The following is a 15740-nucleotide window of genomic DNA, read 5'->3' as shown; positions in this document are numbered from 1 at the left end:
AGTGACTGCCGAGCCAGAAGCAGCTCTGTACTTTTATTATGTTGGTCACGTGGCTACAGCCACGTGACCCATGACAACATCCTTGGAGCTACCATGCTCCCAGGAGGGGCACTATGCAACACCACTCCATTTTTTACAAACTTAAGCCACTACACACTACTGCTCCTATAACCACTCTACTAATTGTTCACCACTTTATTACCCTGGGTGAGTGGTTTTACTATTACACAGCACTGACACTACCCAACGCCTTTCACATACGTGGGTGTGCACGATATTACATTGCGCACCCACTAGGCCATTCTCAGCAAGTCCGTTTCCGCAGTTGTGTATCTGGAAACAGTCTGTGTCCTCACCACCATTCAACAGAGTCCAAAAAAGCCCGCAAAGCCGCACCCGGGTGGGGCCAGGGGCCACATCGGCCACATCTATAGTCTGGGGGTGCCAATGGTGAGATGCTGGCACGTTGGCGGCAGGCCCCTCTTTCCACTTCCTTTCCCTGGTGGGGAGGTGTCAGGACAACACGGGTGGCAGAATGATGGGTTGCTCCCCTCTCTCCTGAGAGATGCCAACGCCTGGCTCTGGGTGGTGATACCTTCTGTGGGCCTGCCCGGCCCTGGCAGCCCGCGGGCAGTCTGCACCCCTCCTCAGTGTGGCCCCATTGGCTGGTCTTTAGTTGAGGGCGCACGAGCACTCCCTTAGGGAGCCGCTACCCTGTGGATGGGCGATAACTACAGCCTCTCCCGGGTAGGGATGTAACGGTATTACGGTATACCGTTAAAGATACCGTGAACCACTTAATTGAACAATAATAACCGTCACATTGTTTATACCGATATACCGTTCATACCATTAAGTGTGCTTTTCAATCTGATTTGGAAAGGCTGCAGTAACCAAGTTCTGCGCAGTCTTGGTCTTGCACTGTTGGATGTGCTGTCTGCCAAGTAGTGTCAGTTTGAGCAGTTTTTAATGCCATTCCATAAACCACACGTGCCTGACACAAAATCAACATGTTAGCAATAGGAAGAATAAATACAGTGCCAAGAAGGAAAGGGGTTTACTTTTTTTTTTTTAATCGCTCCACAGCCCCAGGGCATCGAGGCGCTGTTAAAGAAATTGGTTTTGTTTATTTTGTTGCGTAATTGTTTTTGTCTTAGTTGCGTATTTATAACATGCTTAAACACCCAGAGGTTTCTAAGCGCGGACCCAGGGATCGAACCTGTCTTGCTTCGTATCGTCTTGCTTCCCAGGCACGCACGTTGCCGCTGAGCTATCCTCCCGGGACTTTGGGTTGGCGGCTTTGGGGTTTATATATTTATAATGGATAATGGGCCTCATTACGACCCAGGCGGTAAGTTACCGCCTGGGTCGTACCTTTACCACCATGGCGTAAACTATGTTTACGCCATGGTGGTTGGCGGACTTACCGCCCCATTCCGAGGTTGGCGGGGCGGTAAGTCCCCAATCCCCATTTACCCTTCCCCATTCCCATTTTTGCCCCATAGGGCATAATGGGAGTGGGGAAGGCGTTAATTACGCCACCGTAAATTACGGTGGCGTAATTAACATCAAGGTCCCTTAGCGCCATGAATTTTAACACCTGCTAAAAGCAGGTGTTAAAACCTCCATGGCGCTAAGGGACCTCGGAATCAGGCGGTAAGGGTCGGCGCTGTTTACGCCGCCGTAAACCCCTTACCGCCTGAGTCGTAATGAGGCCCAATGTTTTCTAAACTTATGACAATGGCGGATTTCCCTGGTTCTATCATTGAATTTACATATAATAAGTCACACTGCAAAATTGAATCATCTCTGTGGGTATTCCCTGCTGCCATACCAAAGGGTAACATGTCCGTGATTACTGAACACCTTTTGGCCCAGAAGTAAACTAAAGGCTGTAACGTAAGGAGAGAGTGCGTGTGCATGTGTGTGTGTATATGCGCACAAGCGTATACTACCATCAGACTCCATTGATCTGTGGCATGCAGATTATCAATATGGCAACATGTTCATCTTCACCAGTAGCCAGTGGGGGAGCTAAAAGCCTAAATGACCACTTAAGAAAAGCTATTCAGTTTGCTTTGCCAGTCGCAGCAGGGCCCCACCTCCCCCTCCTCTCCACACGTGCGTTTGTGTTTGGCGCAAGCAAGGGGTGGCATTTCAGTGGAAAGTATGTTGAAAAGCCCAATTCTGGCCCTGGGTGCATGGTTTTGTTTGTGATGATAAATCTGACAATTTATGACCTTTTAGAAAATATTTGTTAAGATTAGTTAACTCCACCTGCTATACCGCGATAACCATGATATACCGTCATTTGGCAAGAAGGTTATTGTACCGTCATAAAACTAATACCGTGACACCCCTACTCCCGGGTGGTAGATGCGGCCCTCTGCGCATGTTGGGCATGGGGACCTTCCATGCTCGTCCCACTTGGTGGGCTTAGCGGGGTTACCTTTCTCACCCTGCGCCCCCCTTTGTTGATCGCTGGGGCACAGACCGGTGCTCCGTGGGCCACACTGATTGCAGGCCCTCACATCTGCCCCCTCCTGCCGTGGGGGAGGCAGGGTCCGCTGACCGTTCCAGGGTTCTTCACCCACCTCTCCTTATTTTGGGGCTGGGACCCTCTTGGCCCCCTTGATGGATGCTAGTGGGCTGGATGCCTGCTGTGTGGCAGGGTACTCGACGTGCTGTCTCCCACTGTCATGCAGCGAGTTACATTTCTCCCCCTTTTCCTTGCACGTCTTCCGATGTGGAGCGAATGTCCCCTCTTTTATTATTTTTTTTTCTTCACCTCTGCGGGCCCGGGTTGTTGCGGCCACGCCCACTCCTTAGAATTCGTTGCACCCGTTATGGGCCGTTGTGGTACGCTCTGCCTCATCTGTGCGCAGCCGGCAGGTGGCTCCCTCCATTCGGTGGGGAGGAGGGGCAGCCTGCCTCTATTGTTGCTTTTGCAGGCCCAGTTGGGTTTGGGCCTGCATCATCGTTTTTTTTTTCCATTTCCCGCTGCAGCATGCCCTGGGCACTTGGGGACTGCCACAGAGTTCCTCCTGGCTGGCGGGCCCCGATGGGGGTTGGCCCGCCTTCGGTTGGGGGGGGCAGGCTCACCCCATTGGGGCCGACGCCGCCATTTCCTCTGCCGCGGCCGAGGCTGCAAGCACTTCCCCCATGCGGGCCCGGCAGTTCCTTTGCAGGCCCAGTTGGAGTTGGGCCCGCATCACTTCTCATGCGGCGATGTTAGCCGCTCCTCCACTTCCGTGGGTCGCGGGGGAGAGGGGCAGCGCCTCCTTGGCGCGGCCGACGCGGGGGCACTCTCGCCCCCCACGGGAGAGGGGAAACTGTAAAACTGCATCATCGCCCCCGCTGGTGGTGGTGGGGGCAGACTCACCCTTTCTCTCACGGCCAATGCCGCCCATGTGTCCCTCCCCTCCCCTGCCGTGGCAAAGTCTGCATCCAAGGTGGGGGAGGGGCGCAGCAACCCACGTGGCCGATGCCGCATACTTCACCCGTCTCCCTCAGGGAGCGGGCAGGCAGCTCGCCATCCTCGTTTCCTCTTGCGGGCCCAGTTGGAGTTGGGCCCGCCACGCCATTTCTCCTACGCGGGCCCAGATGTAGATGGGCCCGCCACACCATGACTTTTCCAGGGCACGCGGTGCCCGTTCCTCATCGCCATTGATGGGGGGGCTGCTCCGGACCACCGGGCAGCCCCCATGCTCATGTCGGGGTCACCTGATGGGACACACTGGTGCGCCGATCATGCTGCGGACTCATGGGTGGGGGTCTCCCCACCCGCTCCGGATCACCGCAGCGCCACATGTGGCCGGGGGCACCCGGTGCACAGCGGCCCCGGCTCTTGTGGGCACCCAGGCCGGGGTCGCCACCCTAGCCATGTTCACATGGCAGGGGAAACACCCAGGGATGGCGTTGCCCGGCAGGGGCACCATCTGGATGGAGTTGCCCGGCCGGGGCACCGTCCTCGAGCTGGGCCCCGTCCTTGGGCCCAGCTAACACGGTGCAGCACCTGCATGGTGCTGACAAAGAACGACACCGGAGTCTCTGGATGGAGTGACTGCCGAGCCGGAAGCGGCTCGGTACTTTTATTATGTTGGTCACGTGGCCACAGCCACGTGACCCATGACAACATCCTGGGAGCTACCATGCTCCCAGGAGGGGCACTATGCAACAGGTGAGGCCTTTAGAAAGCTTTTTTAGAGGAAAACACCACTTAGTCTTGCTCGTTTGGATTGGGGGGTCTAGAACCTTTTTCCCCTGTAGATGTTTTGGACTACAAGCCCTAGCGGTCCTAGCGAGCACAGCCGATGGTGAGGGATCATAGTTAGCATAGCTGCTGGTTGCAGACCACTTGTCTAGACCGAGGAAGGAATAAGGGTCCTGTCTGGGCTCTTGTTCTGCCTGAGACTCAGGTACACTTTGTACAGAAAGAAGCGGCTCCCGAGCGCTCCACCACCAAATGAAAACGCCCCTCTGAGCAGGAAACACGAAACTGGAGCAGCTGTGTCATGATCAGGGAGCCTCATGGCGCCGAGGGCAGCCAGCACAGCTGCACGCCGCTTCTCACAGCGATGGAGGAGAATCCGCATGAGATGGAGCCATTCCTAGACTCTCTCCCACAGGACCAGTAATTAGACCCTCAGGAGGAAGGCTGTCTGCTAGCCATGCTTTCAGGGCGGCAATGCACCTGATTGGCAGAGGCTTCAGGCTGCTGCAGGCGGTGCCCCCTCTCCATGGCAACACAAGGTGGAAAAGTACACCGCAGCATTTTTATTATTAGTATTTTGTTTGAATATTTTCATGCAGTTTTCTTGAGGGGACACCGGTATTTTCTATTTATTGAGGACAAATGTGTCTCATTACAAGTTTAGCTGTGCGGGGCAAAAGTGGTTGTAATTCAGTTACCGCCACTTTTTTGGGCGGTAACGGAATCATTGCTGTATTTCCTGCATCAGCAAATTATAATTTTTGGCCGATTTACCGCTGGTGGAATTACTACTGTGCGTTAAATCCACCCACTATTTAGTGAAAAGTGGTGAATTATCCTGCAACTTGTGGCTGCAGGTAAATACTTATCTTTATTGCCAACATTCGTCGATTTACTGCATGGTAATTCCGCCGGTGGTAAGACCGCAAAAAAATCCCCTTGGAATCCCATGGACTTAAAAAATTAGGAGTTGGTAACCCAACAGAACCAAGTGATATAATGTGAAATGATATTTTATTGATATCGCGGCCATACACAAGTGTTTCAGAGCGCGACGAGGCAAGGGAGGGGTACAAAAGAGGACAAAAACAACAATCTAACTAGGCCCAGTGACATTGAGAACGTGCAAGTGCAGGGGGGAGGGAAGCGGGAGAGTGCAAGGGACAGCGGAGAATTGGAAAGTGCTGAGAACGTGATCAAAACAACAACAGGTAGTGCGGTCAGCAGATGGCAAGTGCAAGAATTAAGCACAGACAACAGGTGTCAATAAGTGCAGGTAGAGGGGCTGGAGGGTTGCAGATACAGACCCAAGTGCAAGGGTTGCCAGGAGGCAGTGCTGGTATGCAGCTGGGTGGGTAGGAAGCTGGGCCCGAATCAGTGGGTAGCCAGGTGCCCAATGCAGAAACAGAGATCAGCTGGGGAGAGGAAGAGAGAAGGCAGAAGCAAAGAGGAAGGTCTTGAGGTGCTTCTGGAACTGAAGGTGGTTCTTCTCGAGTTTCAGAGAGGCAGGAGGGCTGTTCCAGAAGGAGGCCCCAGCCGAAGAAAGAGATCTAACACCATCTTGTTGTTTGGAGAAGGGAGTGACTCTGAGGGAGTTGGAGGTGGATGAACAAAGAGCTTGAGTAGGAAGGTATTTCCAAAGGGAGAGTTGAAGGTATTGCAGACCCAGGGGGTCATTACGACCCAGGCGCTAATTGCGCCAACATTACCACCATGGTGTAAACTATGTTTACACCATGGTGGATGGTGGATTTACCGCCCCATTCCAAGGTGAGTGGGGCGGTAAATCCCCATTTCCCATTTTCCCTTCCCCATTCCCATTTTTGCCCCATAGGGCATAATGGGAGTGGGTAAGGCGCTAATTACGCCACCGTAAATTACGATGGCATAATTAGCATCATGGCAGGTTAGCGCCATGGATTTTAACGGCTGCTAAAAGCAGCCGTTAAAATCAGAATCAGGCGTTAAGGGTTAACGACGGCGTTAACCCTTAACGCCTGGGTCGTAATGAGGCCCCCAGACTCCAGAAAGCCTTGTGGACAATGCAAAGGGTCTTAAATGTAATCCTTGCAGCCACTGGGAACCAATGGAGCTGGGGAGATATGATCCATATGCTTGAGGCCAAGGACAAGTCTTGCAGTCCTGTTCCGGATGAGTTACAAATGGTGGAGCGTAGTAGCAGGCAGATTAAGAAAGAGGCTGTTGCAGTAGTCCAGCCTAGAGAGCACCAGAGCTCTAGAGACAGTGAGCTTCTGGGGGAAGGAGAGGAAAGGAAGAATGCCTCTGGGGAGGTGCAGTTGGTAGTTTGACTTCTTATAGATGTCAGAGATGTGTGGAGAAAAAGAAAGCATGGAGTTGAAGATGTCCCTGAGGTTCTTAGCCTCACATGTGGAAGCAGGGAGAGGGCCAAGGGAGGCCGGCCAGAGAGTCACAGGAAAGGAAAGTGCAGGAGAGCCCACAAGGAGGATCTCTGTCCTGCGAGCATTAAGGCAGAGGTCGTGGGCGGCACACCACTTCTGGATAGCAGTCAAAGATGAGAGAGGGAGAAGAGGTGGAAGAGGGATGCCTGAAAAGCAGCTGGGTGTCATCTGAATAGCACTGAAAGTTGGAGCAGAGAGCAGTAATGCGGTGGGCGAGGGGTGTTAAGTATTTGTTCAAAAGCCAGGTAGAGAGGTTAGACCCCTGGGGAACACCACAGGTGGAGAGTGAGATAGAGGAAAGGAAGGACCCAAGTTGGACCTGGAAGGGTCGGTCAGAGAGGAAAGACATCAGCCAGAGCCTGGTCAGTGATATCCGGGTTATCACAGAGACGATTGAGCAGGATGGCATGGTTGACTGTGTCAAAGGCATAAGAGAGATCAAGTAGGATGAGGACAGAGGGGAGATTAGAATCAAGGTTAGAGAGCATATCTTCAAGGATGTTCAGGAGAGCAGTTTTGGTGCTTCTGGCTGCTCTGAAGCCAGACTGATGGTCATGAATACAACCAGCAGATTCAGCTTGAAGATTAAGCTGGGAAATGGGCAGCTTTTCCAGGAGTTTGCCCAGGAAAGGAGTGATAGAAATCGGGTGGTAGTTAGCCGGGTAGGAAGGCTCGGTTGTGGGTTTCTTGAGAATAGGGTGCACATGGGAGTGCTTCAGAGGGCAAAGGCAGGCTCCAGTGGCAAAGTGGTTGCAGAAGGGGCAGTATCAGTAATCAAGTTTGTTGATCATTCAGTGGAATTGCAACCAAACTCGTAATGAGGTATTTTGACAATAAACATGTACATAGTTACAAACAGCAGGGCAATCTGACTCAATCGGGTGCCTTGTGGAGAATATGTGATATAAGCAATAATAATACCAGCTGTAGTTTTATATAGCGCTGTATTACAGAAAGTTTCAGAGCACTAGGTAAGAAGTGTTGCCAATTATCTTTATTTTCACCCACATTTGTGGTACCCAATTTACGATCTCATAAGGAGGAAGACAAAAGTTGGCCCATTGGAGTATCGAACCCTTGCCAGAGGGGCAGGTCCTCCTTATCTGAACCATGCGCGCCATGTGTCGAAGTGTCCGCCCCCACAATGAGTCAGCGAATGATAGAAGTGATGCAGCGCATGAAGAGGGGACGTATAATTTGACACGTTGTGAGAGTGGGCTTGTTGGGGTCTGAGTGACTCACTGTGACAGTAATGAAACAGCTGCGCTGCTAATGCACGTGCGGCTTCTCTCATGCATTCCCTTTTAGGCCAGCAATTTCTGAATCTGTCTTAACCATGAATCACGAGGAATCTTTCCTCTCCTCCATCTTCAAACACAGATTCTCTGAGTGGTGGGTGACACAGAAACGCATCTCCACCCCTCCAGAAATGATGAGATTCTGAACATGTCAAGCACATGCCAACCTCAGAGAGAGTCACTTTCACATTTCCATGTTGATGCCTCATGCTAAAGAGCCCATACGAGGCGCTGCAACCCCAAAGGGCCCAGGAGTCGGGGCCCAGGAGTCGGGGCCCAGGAGTTGGGGCCCAGGAGTCGGGGCCCAGGAGTCGGGGCCCAGGAGTCGGGGCACAGGAGTCGGGGCCCAGGAGTCGGGGCCCTCGCACATCTTTGATCTTCCTCATTGGTCCCATAATGATTCTAGTGGTTTTTCCCTGCCACAGAAATAGCACACGGGTTTACTCCCAGGAGGACTGCCTCCAGGCTGGCAGTGCTGGCTGGCGACCTCTCTTGGTCTGAGGGTGTCCAGGATGAGGTTGCTTTGTGGTGGGGGGAGAGTCAAAGTCCTCCATACTCAGCCCAACGCCCTACAGGTTGGACGCAGCTTTCATGGGAATGGCCAGTGTTGGTCCAATGCCCCTGGGTAGCAGCTGCTGTTGGCAATAACTGAGAAACAAACATTAACAACTTCATAAACGGAGGTCGGAGAGGACAAACGTGGGTCCCTTGCTCGCTGCGCCACAGGGAACCAGGCTGCACCTCACTGAGGAGGTCCAACAAGGCCGAAACATGTCTGGGGTTGCTTGGTTTTCTGTGCAGAGGGGACCTGGCCTAGCAGTTCGGGCTGGGCTGCTACCTTCAGTGGCGGCAGCTGCTGACTGATTTGCACATGGCTGGTCCCCTTTTGCAATGGTGCAGACGGGCTAAAAAATTGTGGTGTGGAAGGTTGCCCAGAGCAATTGCCAGTGGTTTATGTTCATTCGAAACCTTCCACCCATCACTTTTGTGGTCACATTGACTCTCACTCTGACACAACCCTTACTAACCTTCAACTCTCCATCTCCAACACTCTGGACATCCTTGCCCCTGTCATGAGGATCCACATGAAACCTGCCTCCAAGTGCAACTCCTAGCCTCTCTAAAATGCAAGTGCATAGCTACTGAGTGGCAGTGGCGAGCTTCAAGCACATCCTCTGACAAACGGGCCTGCCGCCTGCTCCAAAGGCAATACAAACTCTCCATCTGCTCAAAGAAGAGGGCCCATATCCAAGCCTGCATCTCTGGGGCCACTAACAGCACGGCTGTTTTCAAAATCTGCAAGGAACTCGCCAATCCTACTTCAGTCTCCTTTTCTCCTCTGCCTACCCTGGCCCGCTGCACTTCTCTGGCCTCTCACTATATTACTAAAACTCAAGACACCCTGTCCTCTCTCTGCTCTACACCCTCCCTTATCCCTTTCCTTCTCCCTCACCCACTCTCAGGACTTCCTTGGCCCCCTTTTTCCTGTCTTCTCTCTTCTTTCTCTCCCATATCACCTGATGAGGTTTCTAGACAAGTCTGCTCTATGAAATTCTCATCCAGACAGGTGCTCCCCTGCTCCTCCAGAACTATCAAGGACAACACTGTCTCCCTTGCTCCAGCCGTGGCTGATTTCTGCAATCTCTCCTTTGCCACTGGATCATTCCTGTAACTCCCCAAGCACTCCCTTGTGTACCCTCTCCGCAAAAAGCCTTCCGCTGTCCCTGCCTGTCGAGCTAACTTCTGCCCTATCTCCATTACCCTCTTCCTGTGCAAACTCTTGGGGAAGCTGGCCATCTCCCAGCATATCCACCACACTGAATCTGTTGGTTTATCATCTCCTTCTCTCCTCACATCATGGACCTTGCCAAGAAGGCCCACTTTCAGTTTCACCTCCTCAGAGGCATTCTTCCTTTCCTCACCTTCTCCCAGACGTTCAAAGTCTCCAGAGCTCTGGACCTCTCCAGGCTGGACTACTAGAACTTCTCTCTTTGCCCCCTTCAACTAATCCAGAATAGGACTGCGAGACTTACCCTACGGTACGGAAAGTGTCTTAGTCTCGGTACAGGATGACATGTCCAGGCTTGTCGACGTTGGTGGATTTGGGGCCTTGATCCTGTTAGATCTCTCCGCCGCATTCGACACGGCGGATCACTCCATCCTTCTCTCTCGCCTTTCACAGATTGGAATATCTGGTTCTGTTCTTGCTTGGTTTACCTCGTTCCTTTCAGACCGCACGCAGACCCTCGCTATGCCACCGTTTCTTTCCCCTTCATGCTCCCTCACTTGTGGTGTCCCTCAGGGATCTTCTTTATCGCCTATTTTGTTTAACATTTACATCTGGGCCCTGATCCGTCTCATCCGCTCTTATGGGCTTAATTGTTACTCATATGCGGATGATACACAAATCCTGATCCGTTTAGATCAGGATCAGTCGGAGGCCTCAGTGAGCCTCCACGACTGCCGTAAGGCAGTTGGGATTTGGATGGATCAGAACTGGCTAAAGTTAAATGGGGACAAGACGGAGGTACTGATGGTAGGCTGCCCCCCTAACCCCTCCCTGTGGACCTCTGCTTTCTGGCCTTCTACCTTGGGCCCGCTACCCAATCCAGTTAGCAAAGTAAAGAATCTTGGAGTTATTCTGTCCGCCTCCCTGTCGATGTCCAACCAGGTCACGGCCGTGTGCCAGTCCACCCATCACCAGATTCGAATCCTCAAGAGGGTCATGCCCCTGATCCCGGAAGCCCTCCGCCCACCTGTGGTGGCTGCGTTAGTCCTTACACGACTGGACTATTGCAATTCGCTTTATCTGTCTCAACCGAGTGGCCTTGTACACCGCCTTCAGCGTATGCAGAACCTTGCTGCTAGGCTGGCCACCGGCTCCCCTTACGGTGCCCACATCGCGCCAGTGCTCCGCCAATTGCACTGTCTCCCGGTTAACGAGCAAATTCATTTTAAATCTCTGTGCATTGTTCACCGGGCAATTCATGGCCAGGGAGCTGAATTTCTGCAGCTCAAATTCACCCGATACTGTCCGGTCCGGGACCTTCGCTCTGCCACCTCTAACCTGCTTACTGTTCCTAGGTTTAACCGGGCAAGGCTTGGTGGTAGAGCCTTTTCTGTCACCGCGGCCATTCTCTGGAACAGCCTCCCTGCATCTCTCAGGGCTATGGCTAACCATCTTGGATTCAGAAGAGCGCTAAAAACTAATTTGTTTTAAGCCTGTCCTCTCCACTGGTCTTCTCCGATTGGGTAGCTTCCTTTCCAGCGCCATGATGCCTTTGGGCGAACGTGTGCTTTATAAATGCTAATAACATAACATAACATCCTTGGCCCTAAGCCCAGGGACCGTATCTCTGCAGCCCTAAAATCTCTCCACTGACTCTCTGTGCCACAAGGATCAAGTTAAAAACCCTCTGCATCATCCACAAGGCTTTCTGGGGTCTGGGGCCTCGCTACATCCAACTCTCTCTCCCTAAATACCCCCTGCTAGAGCCCTTCGGTCTTCTAGCTTCAACTCTCTGCAGATCAGACGCTTATACAAGCAGAGAGTGGGGGGTAGAGCTATCTCCTCCGCAGCTGCCTGCCTCTGCAATGGCCTCCCTGCTCCTCTCAGACTTGAGCCAGATCTCCTTAAGTTCCAGAAGCTTCTCAAGACCCTACCTTTCTCTCCCTCCTTCCCTCTCCCCCTCCCCTGCTAATTGCTCCCCCTCTGCCTCCTGACTGGCTTCCTGGTTCCTTCAGATTCTTACAGGGCAACAGGCCCTCCCCTACCAGTCTACCCCTGCACTTAGTCTCGTTGATCCCCTGAACCTGCAATTGCCCTTCTGGGCTCCCACCACCGGCACTAGACTTGCTGGGCCTGCACTCCCTTATCCCTTCTAAACTGTCCCTCGCACTTAGCACGTGGACCTTCTGCCCTGCACTCATTTCCCCCTGGGCTCTGTCCACCTGACCGCCCCGGGCACTCGCTTAACTCTCCGGCAGGCCCCCCTTCACTCTCCCCTGCTCTTCTAGTACTGAACTTGCATGATGCAAATTTCACAAGGCCTAGTAGGACCGTTTCTGTTTTGTCATCCGTGCACCCCCCTTGTTTTCTTGTTGCACCTTGAAACACATTATGTATAGGCGCATAATAAATAGCCAATGAATATAAGTAAAATAAACTATTAATTTCATATCTTAACAGGTAAAACGTGAACGTAGACCAATCCCTGGTATGCACTGAAAATAGTATTTTTATTTGATGTAACCTATGTCTCAATGTTCAGACCTACTCATGGTGAAAAGTGTTCATGCATTAATAATCAAGTTATTGTGATTCGGATCTGATGGTGACCTGAGCCTCTCTCTCTGGGGTCTTGTAGGTGGTGGACGGTACTCCATGCACTCCAGACTCCACGTCGCTCTGCGTCCAGGGGAAGTGCATCAAGGCCGGTTGTGACGGACAGCTCAACTCTAAGAAGAAGTTTGACAAGTGCGGCATATGCGGAGGAGACAATAAGAACTGCAAGAAGGTGTCCGGCCTCTTCACCAGACCCATGTGAGTCGACCAATGAGGCCACCACAAGCCAATCATGAGTATGTAGACTCAATGAGTGCTGGCATTGAGTGCTTTCTAGACCCCACTTTCTGCCACTTCCTGTGGAGTGTAGGTATATTGGGATACAGGTACGCTGGAGTGTAGGTTGTTGAAGTGTAGATATGTGGTAGTGTAGGTGTGCTGGCGTTTAGGTATATTGGAGTGTATGAATGTTGCAGTGTATGTATATTGAAGTGTATATTTGCTGGACTATAGGTATATTGAAGCGTAGGTATATTGTAGTGTAGGTATATTGAAATGTAGGTATGTTGGAATGTAGGTATGTGGAGTGTAGGGGTTGGAGTGTATGTATGTTGGAATGCAGATATATTGGAGTGTACATATAATGGAGTGTATATGTGCTGGAGTCTAGGTATATTGGAGTGTAGGTATATTGGAATGTAGGTATGCTGGATTGTAGGTATATTGGAGGGCAGGTATATTGGCGTGTAGGTATGCTGAAGCGTAGGCAGTTAGAGTGTAAGCATGTTGGAGAGTAGGTATGTTGGTGTTATGGTGCATTGGAGTGTATATATGCTGGAGTGTGGGTATATTGGAGAGTAGGTATATTGGAATTTAGGTGTGCTGGAGTGTAGGTATATTGGAATGAAGGCATTTTGGAATTTTGATATATTGTAATATAGGTATATTGGAGTGTATGTTCTTGGAGTGTATATTTGTTGGAGCCTATGTATATTGGAGTGTAGGTATGTTGGAGTGTAGGTATATTGGAATCAAAGTATGTTGGAGTGCAGGTTGTTGGAGTGTAGGTATGTTGGAGTTTACACATGTTGGAGTGTAGGTATATTGGAATCAAAGTATGTTGGAGTGCAGGTTGTTGGAGTGTAGGTATGTTGGAGTTTACACATGTTGGAGTGTATGTATATTGGACTGTAGGTATGCTGGGCGTAGGTATATTTGAATTAAGGTATGTTGGACTGTATATGTTCTGTAGTGTAGTTATATTGAAGTGCAGGTATATTGTACTGTCGGTATTTTGGAGGGTAGGTATTTTGGAGTGAAGGATTATTGGAAGGAAGGTATGTTGGAGTGTTGGTGGGAGGAGTGAAGGTATGTTGGAGTGTAGGTTATTGGAGTGTACTATGTTGTAGTGTAGGTATAGTGGAGTGTATATATGCTGGGGTAAAGTATATTGAAGTGCAAATATATTGGAATGTAAATATGCTGGAGAGTAGATATATTGGAATGCAGGCATGTTGAAGTATAGGTATGCTGGAGTGTAGGTTGATGGAGTCTATATTGGATAGTAGGTATATTGGAATGCAGGCATGTTGGAGTATAGGTATCTTGGAATGCAGGCATGTTGGAGTATAGGTATGCTGGAGTGTAGGTTCATGGAGTCTATGTATATTGGAGTGTAGATATATTGGAATGCAGGCATGTTGAAGTGTAGGTATATTGGAATGCAGGCATGCTGGAGTATATGTATATAGGAGTGCTTGCATGATGGAGTATAGGTATATTGGAATGCAGGAATGTTGGCGTATAGATATATTCGAATGTAGGCATGCTTTAGTATAGGTATATTGGAATGCAGGCATGTTGGCGTATGGGTATATTGGAATGCAGGCATGTTGGAGTATAGGTATATTGGAATGCAAGCATTTTGTAGTATAGGTATGTTGGAATGCAGGCATGTTGGAGTATAGGTATGCTGGAGTGTAGGTTGATGAAGTCTATGTATATTGGAGTGTAGATATATTGGAATGCATGCATGCTGGAGAATATGTATATCGGAATGCAGGCATGTTGGAGTAGAGGTATATTGGAATGCAGGCATGTTGGAGTATAGGTATATAGGAATGCAGGCATGTTGGAATACTGGCATGCTGGTATGCAGGCATGCTTGAGTATAGATATATTGGAATGCAGGCATGTTGGAGTATAGGTATGCTGGAATGCAGGCATACCGGAGTATAGGTACTTAGAATGCAGGCATGTTGGAGTATAGGTATATTGGAATGCAGGAATGTTGGAGTATAGGTATATCGGAATGCATGCATGTTGGAGTATAGGTATATTGGAATGCAGGCATGTTGGAGTATAGGTATGTTGGAATGCAGGAATGTTGGAGTATAGGTATATCCGAATGCAGGCATTTTGGAGTATAGGTATAAAGGAATGTAGGAATGTTGGAGTATAGGTATATCGGAATGCAGGCATGTTGGAATACTGGCATGCTGGAATGCAGGCATGCTTGAGTATAGGTACATTGGAATGCAGGCATGTTGGAGTGTAGGTATGCTGGAATGCAGACATGTTGGAGTATAGGTATGCTGGAATGCAGACATGTTGGAGTATAGGTATATTGGAGTGAAGGCATGTTGAAGTATAGGTATGCTGGAATGCAGATATGATGGAGTATAGGTATGCTGGAGTGTAGATGGATGGAGTCTATGTATATTGAAGTGTAGGTATATTGTACTGTAGATATTTTGGAGTGTAGGCTTATTGGAAAGAAGGTATGTTGGAGTGTAGGTTGTTGGAGTGAAGGTATGTTGGAGTGTAGGTTGTTGGAGTGTATATATGCTGGAGTTTAGGTATATTGGAGTGTAGGTATATTGAAGTGTAAGTATATTGGCGTGTAGGTATGTTGGAATTTAGGTGTGCTGGAGTGTAGGTATATTGGAATGCAGGCATGTTAGAGTACAGGTATGTTGGAGTGTAGGTTGTTGGAGTTTACCTATGCTGGAGTCTATGTATATTGGAGTGTAGGTTGTTGGAGTGAAGGTATGTTGGGAGTGTAGGCTTATTGGAATGAAGGTATGTTGGAGTGTAGGTTGTTGGAGTGAAGGTATGTTGGAGTGTAGGTTGTTGGAGTTTACCTATGTTGGAGTGTATGTATAATGAAGTGTAAGTATATTGGCATTTAGGTGTGCTGGCGTGTAGGTTGATGGAGTCTATGTATATTGGAGAGCAGGTATATTGGAGTGTATATATGCTTGAGTATAGGTATATTGAAGTGTAGGTATATTGGCGTGTAGGTATTTATTTTATTTTTATTTTTTGTATTTGTTGATACTCCCAAACCCTCAGGTATCACGTCGTAGGTTACAGAGAGAAAACATGACATGCTGGTTACATTGGAATAATACAGAATGCATAGTAAGATATTACATACAACAGTTGCAGTTATGTACATAAACACAATTAGTTACACTATATACAACAGGGATCTGGTTATGGGCACATTTGTATACAGTTGG

The 15740-nt window shown here is 49.8% G+C and overlaps 1 protein-coding gene across 1 annotated transcript in view; it reads left to right on the top strand.

The window, feature by feature from the left end:
* ADAMTS15 (ADAM metallopeptidase with thrombospondin type 1 motif 15) overlaps positions 1 to 15740 on the top strand; it is a 241208-nt gene that overhangs the window by 206605 nt on the left and 18863 nt on the right. Inside the window, exon 7 of the mRNA XM_069614130.1 lies at positions 12299 to 12474. Within this exon, the coding sequence (XP_069470231.1) occupies positions 12299 to 12474 (176 nt within the window). The remainder of the gene's footprint in view (positions 1 to 12298; positions 12475 to 15740) is intronic.

The sequence above is a fragment of the Ambystoma mexicanum genome, chromosome 9 (genome assembly GCF_040938575.1).
Source record: "Ambystoma mexicanum isolate Mex_15411 chromosome 9, UKY_AmexF1_1, whole genome shotgun sequence".
NCBI lineage: Eukaryota > Metazoa > Chordata > Amphibia > Caudata > Ambystomatidae > Ambystoma > Ambystoma mexicanum.
Note: the sequence above shows the minus strand (reverse complement) of the source record. Positions and strands in the feature narration are given on the sequence as shown.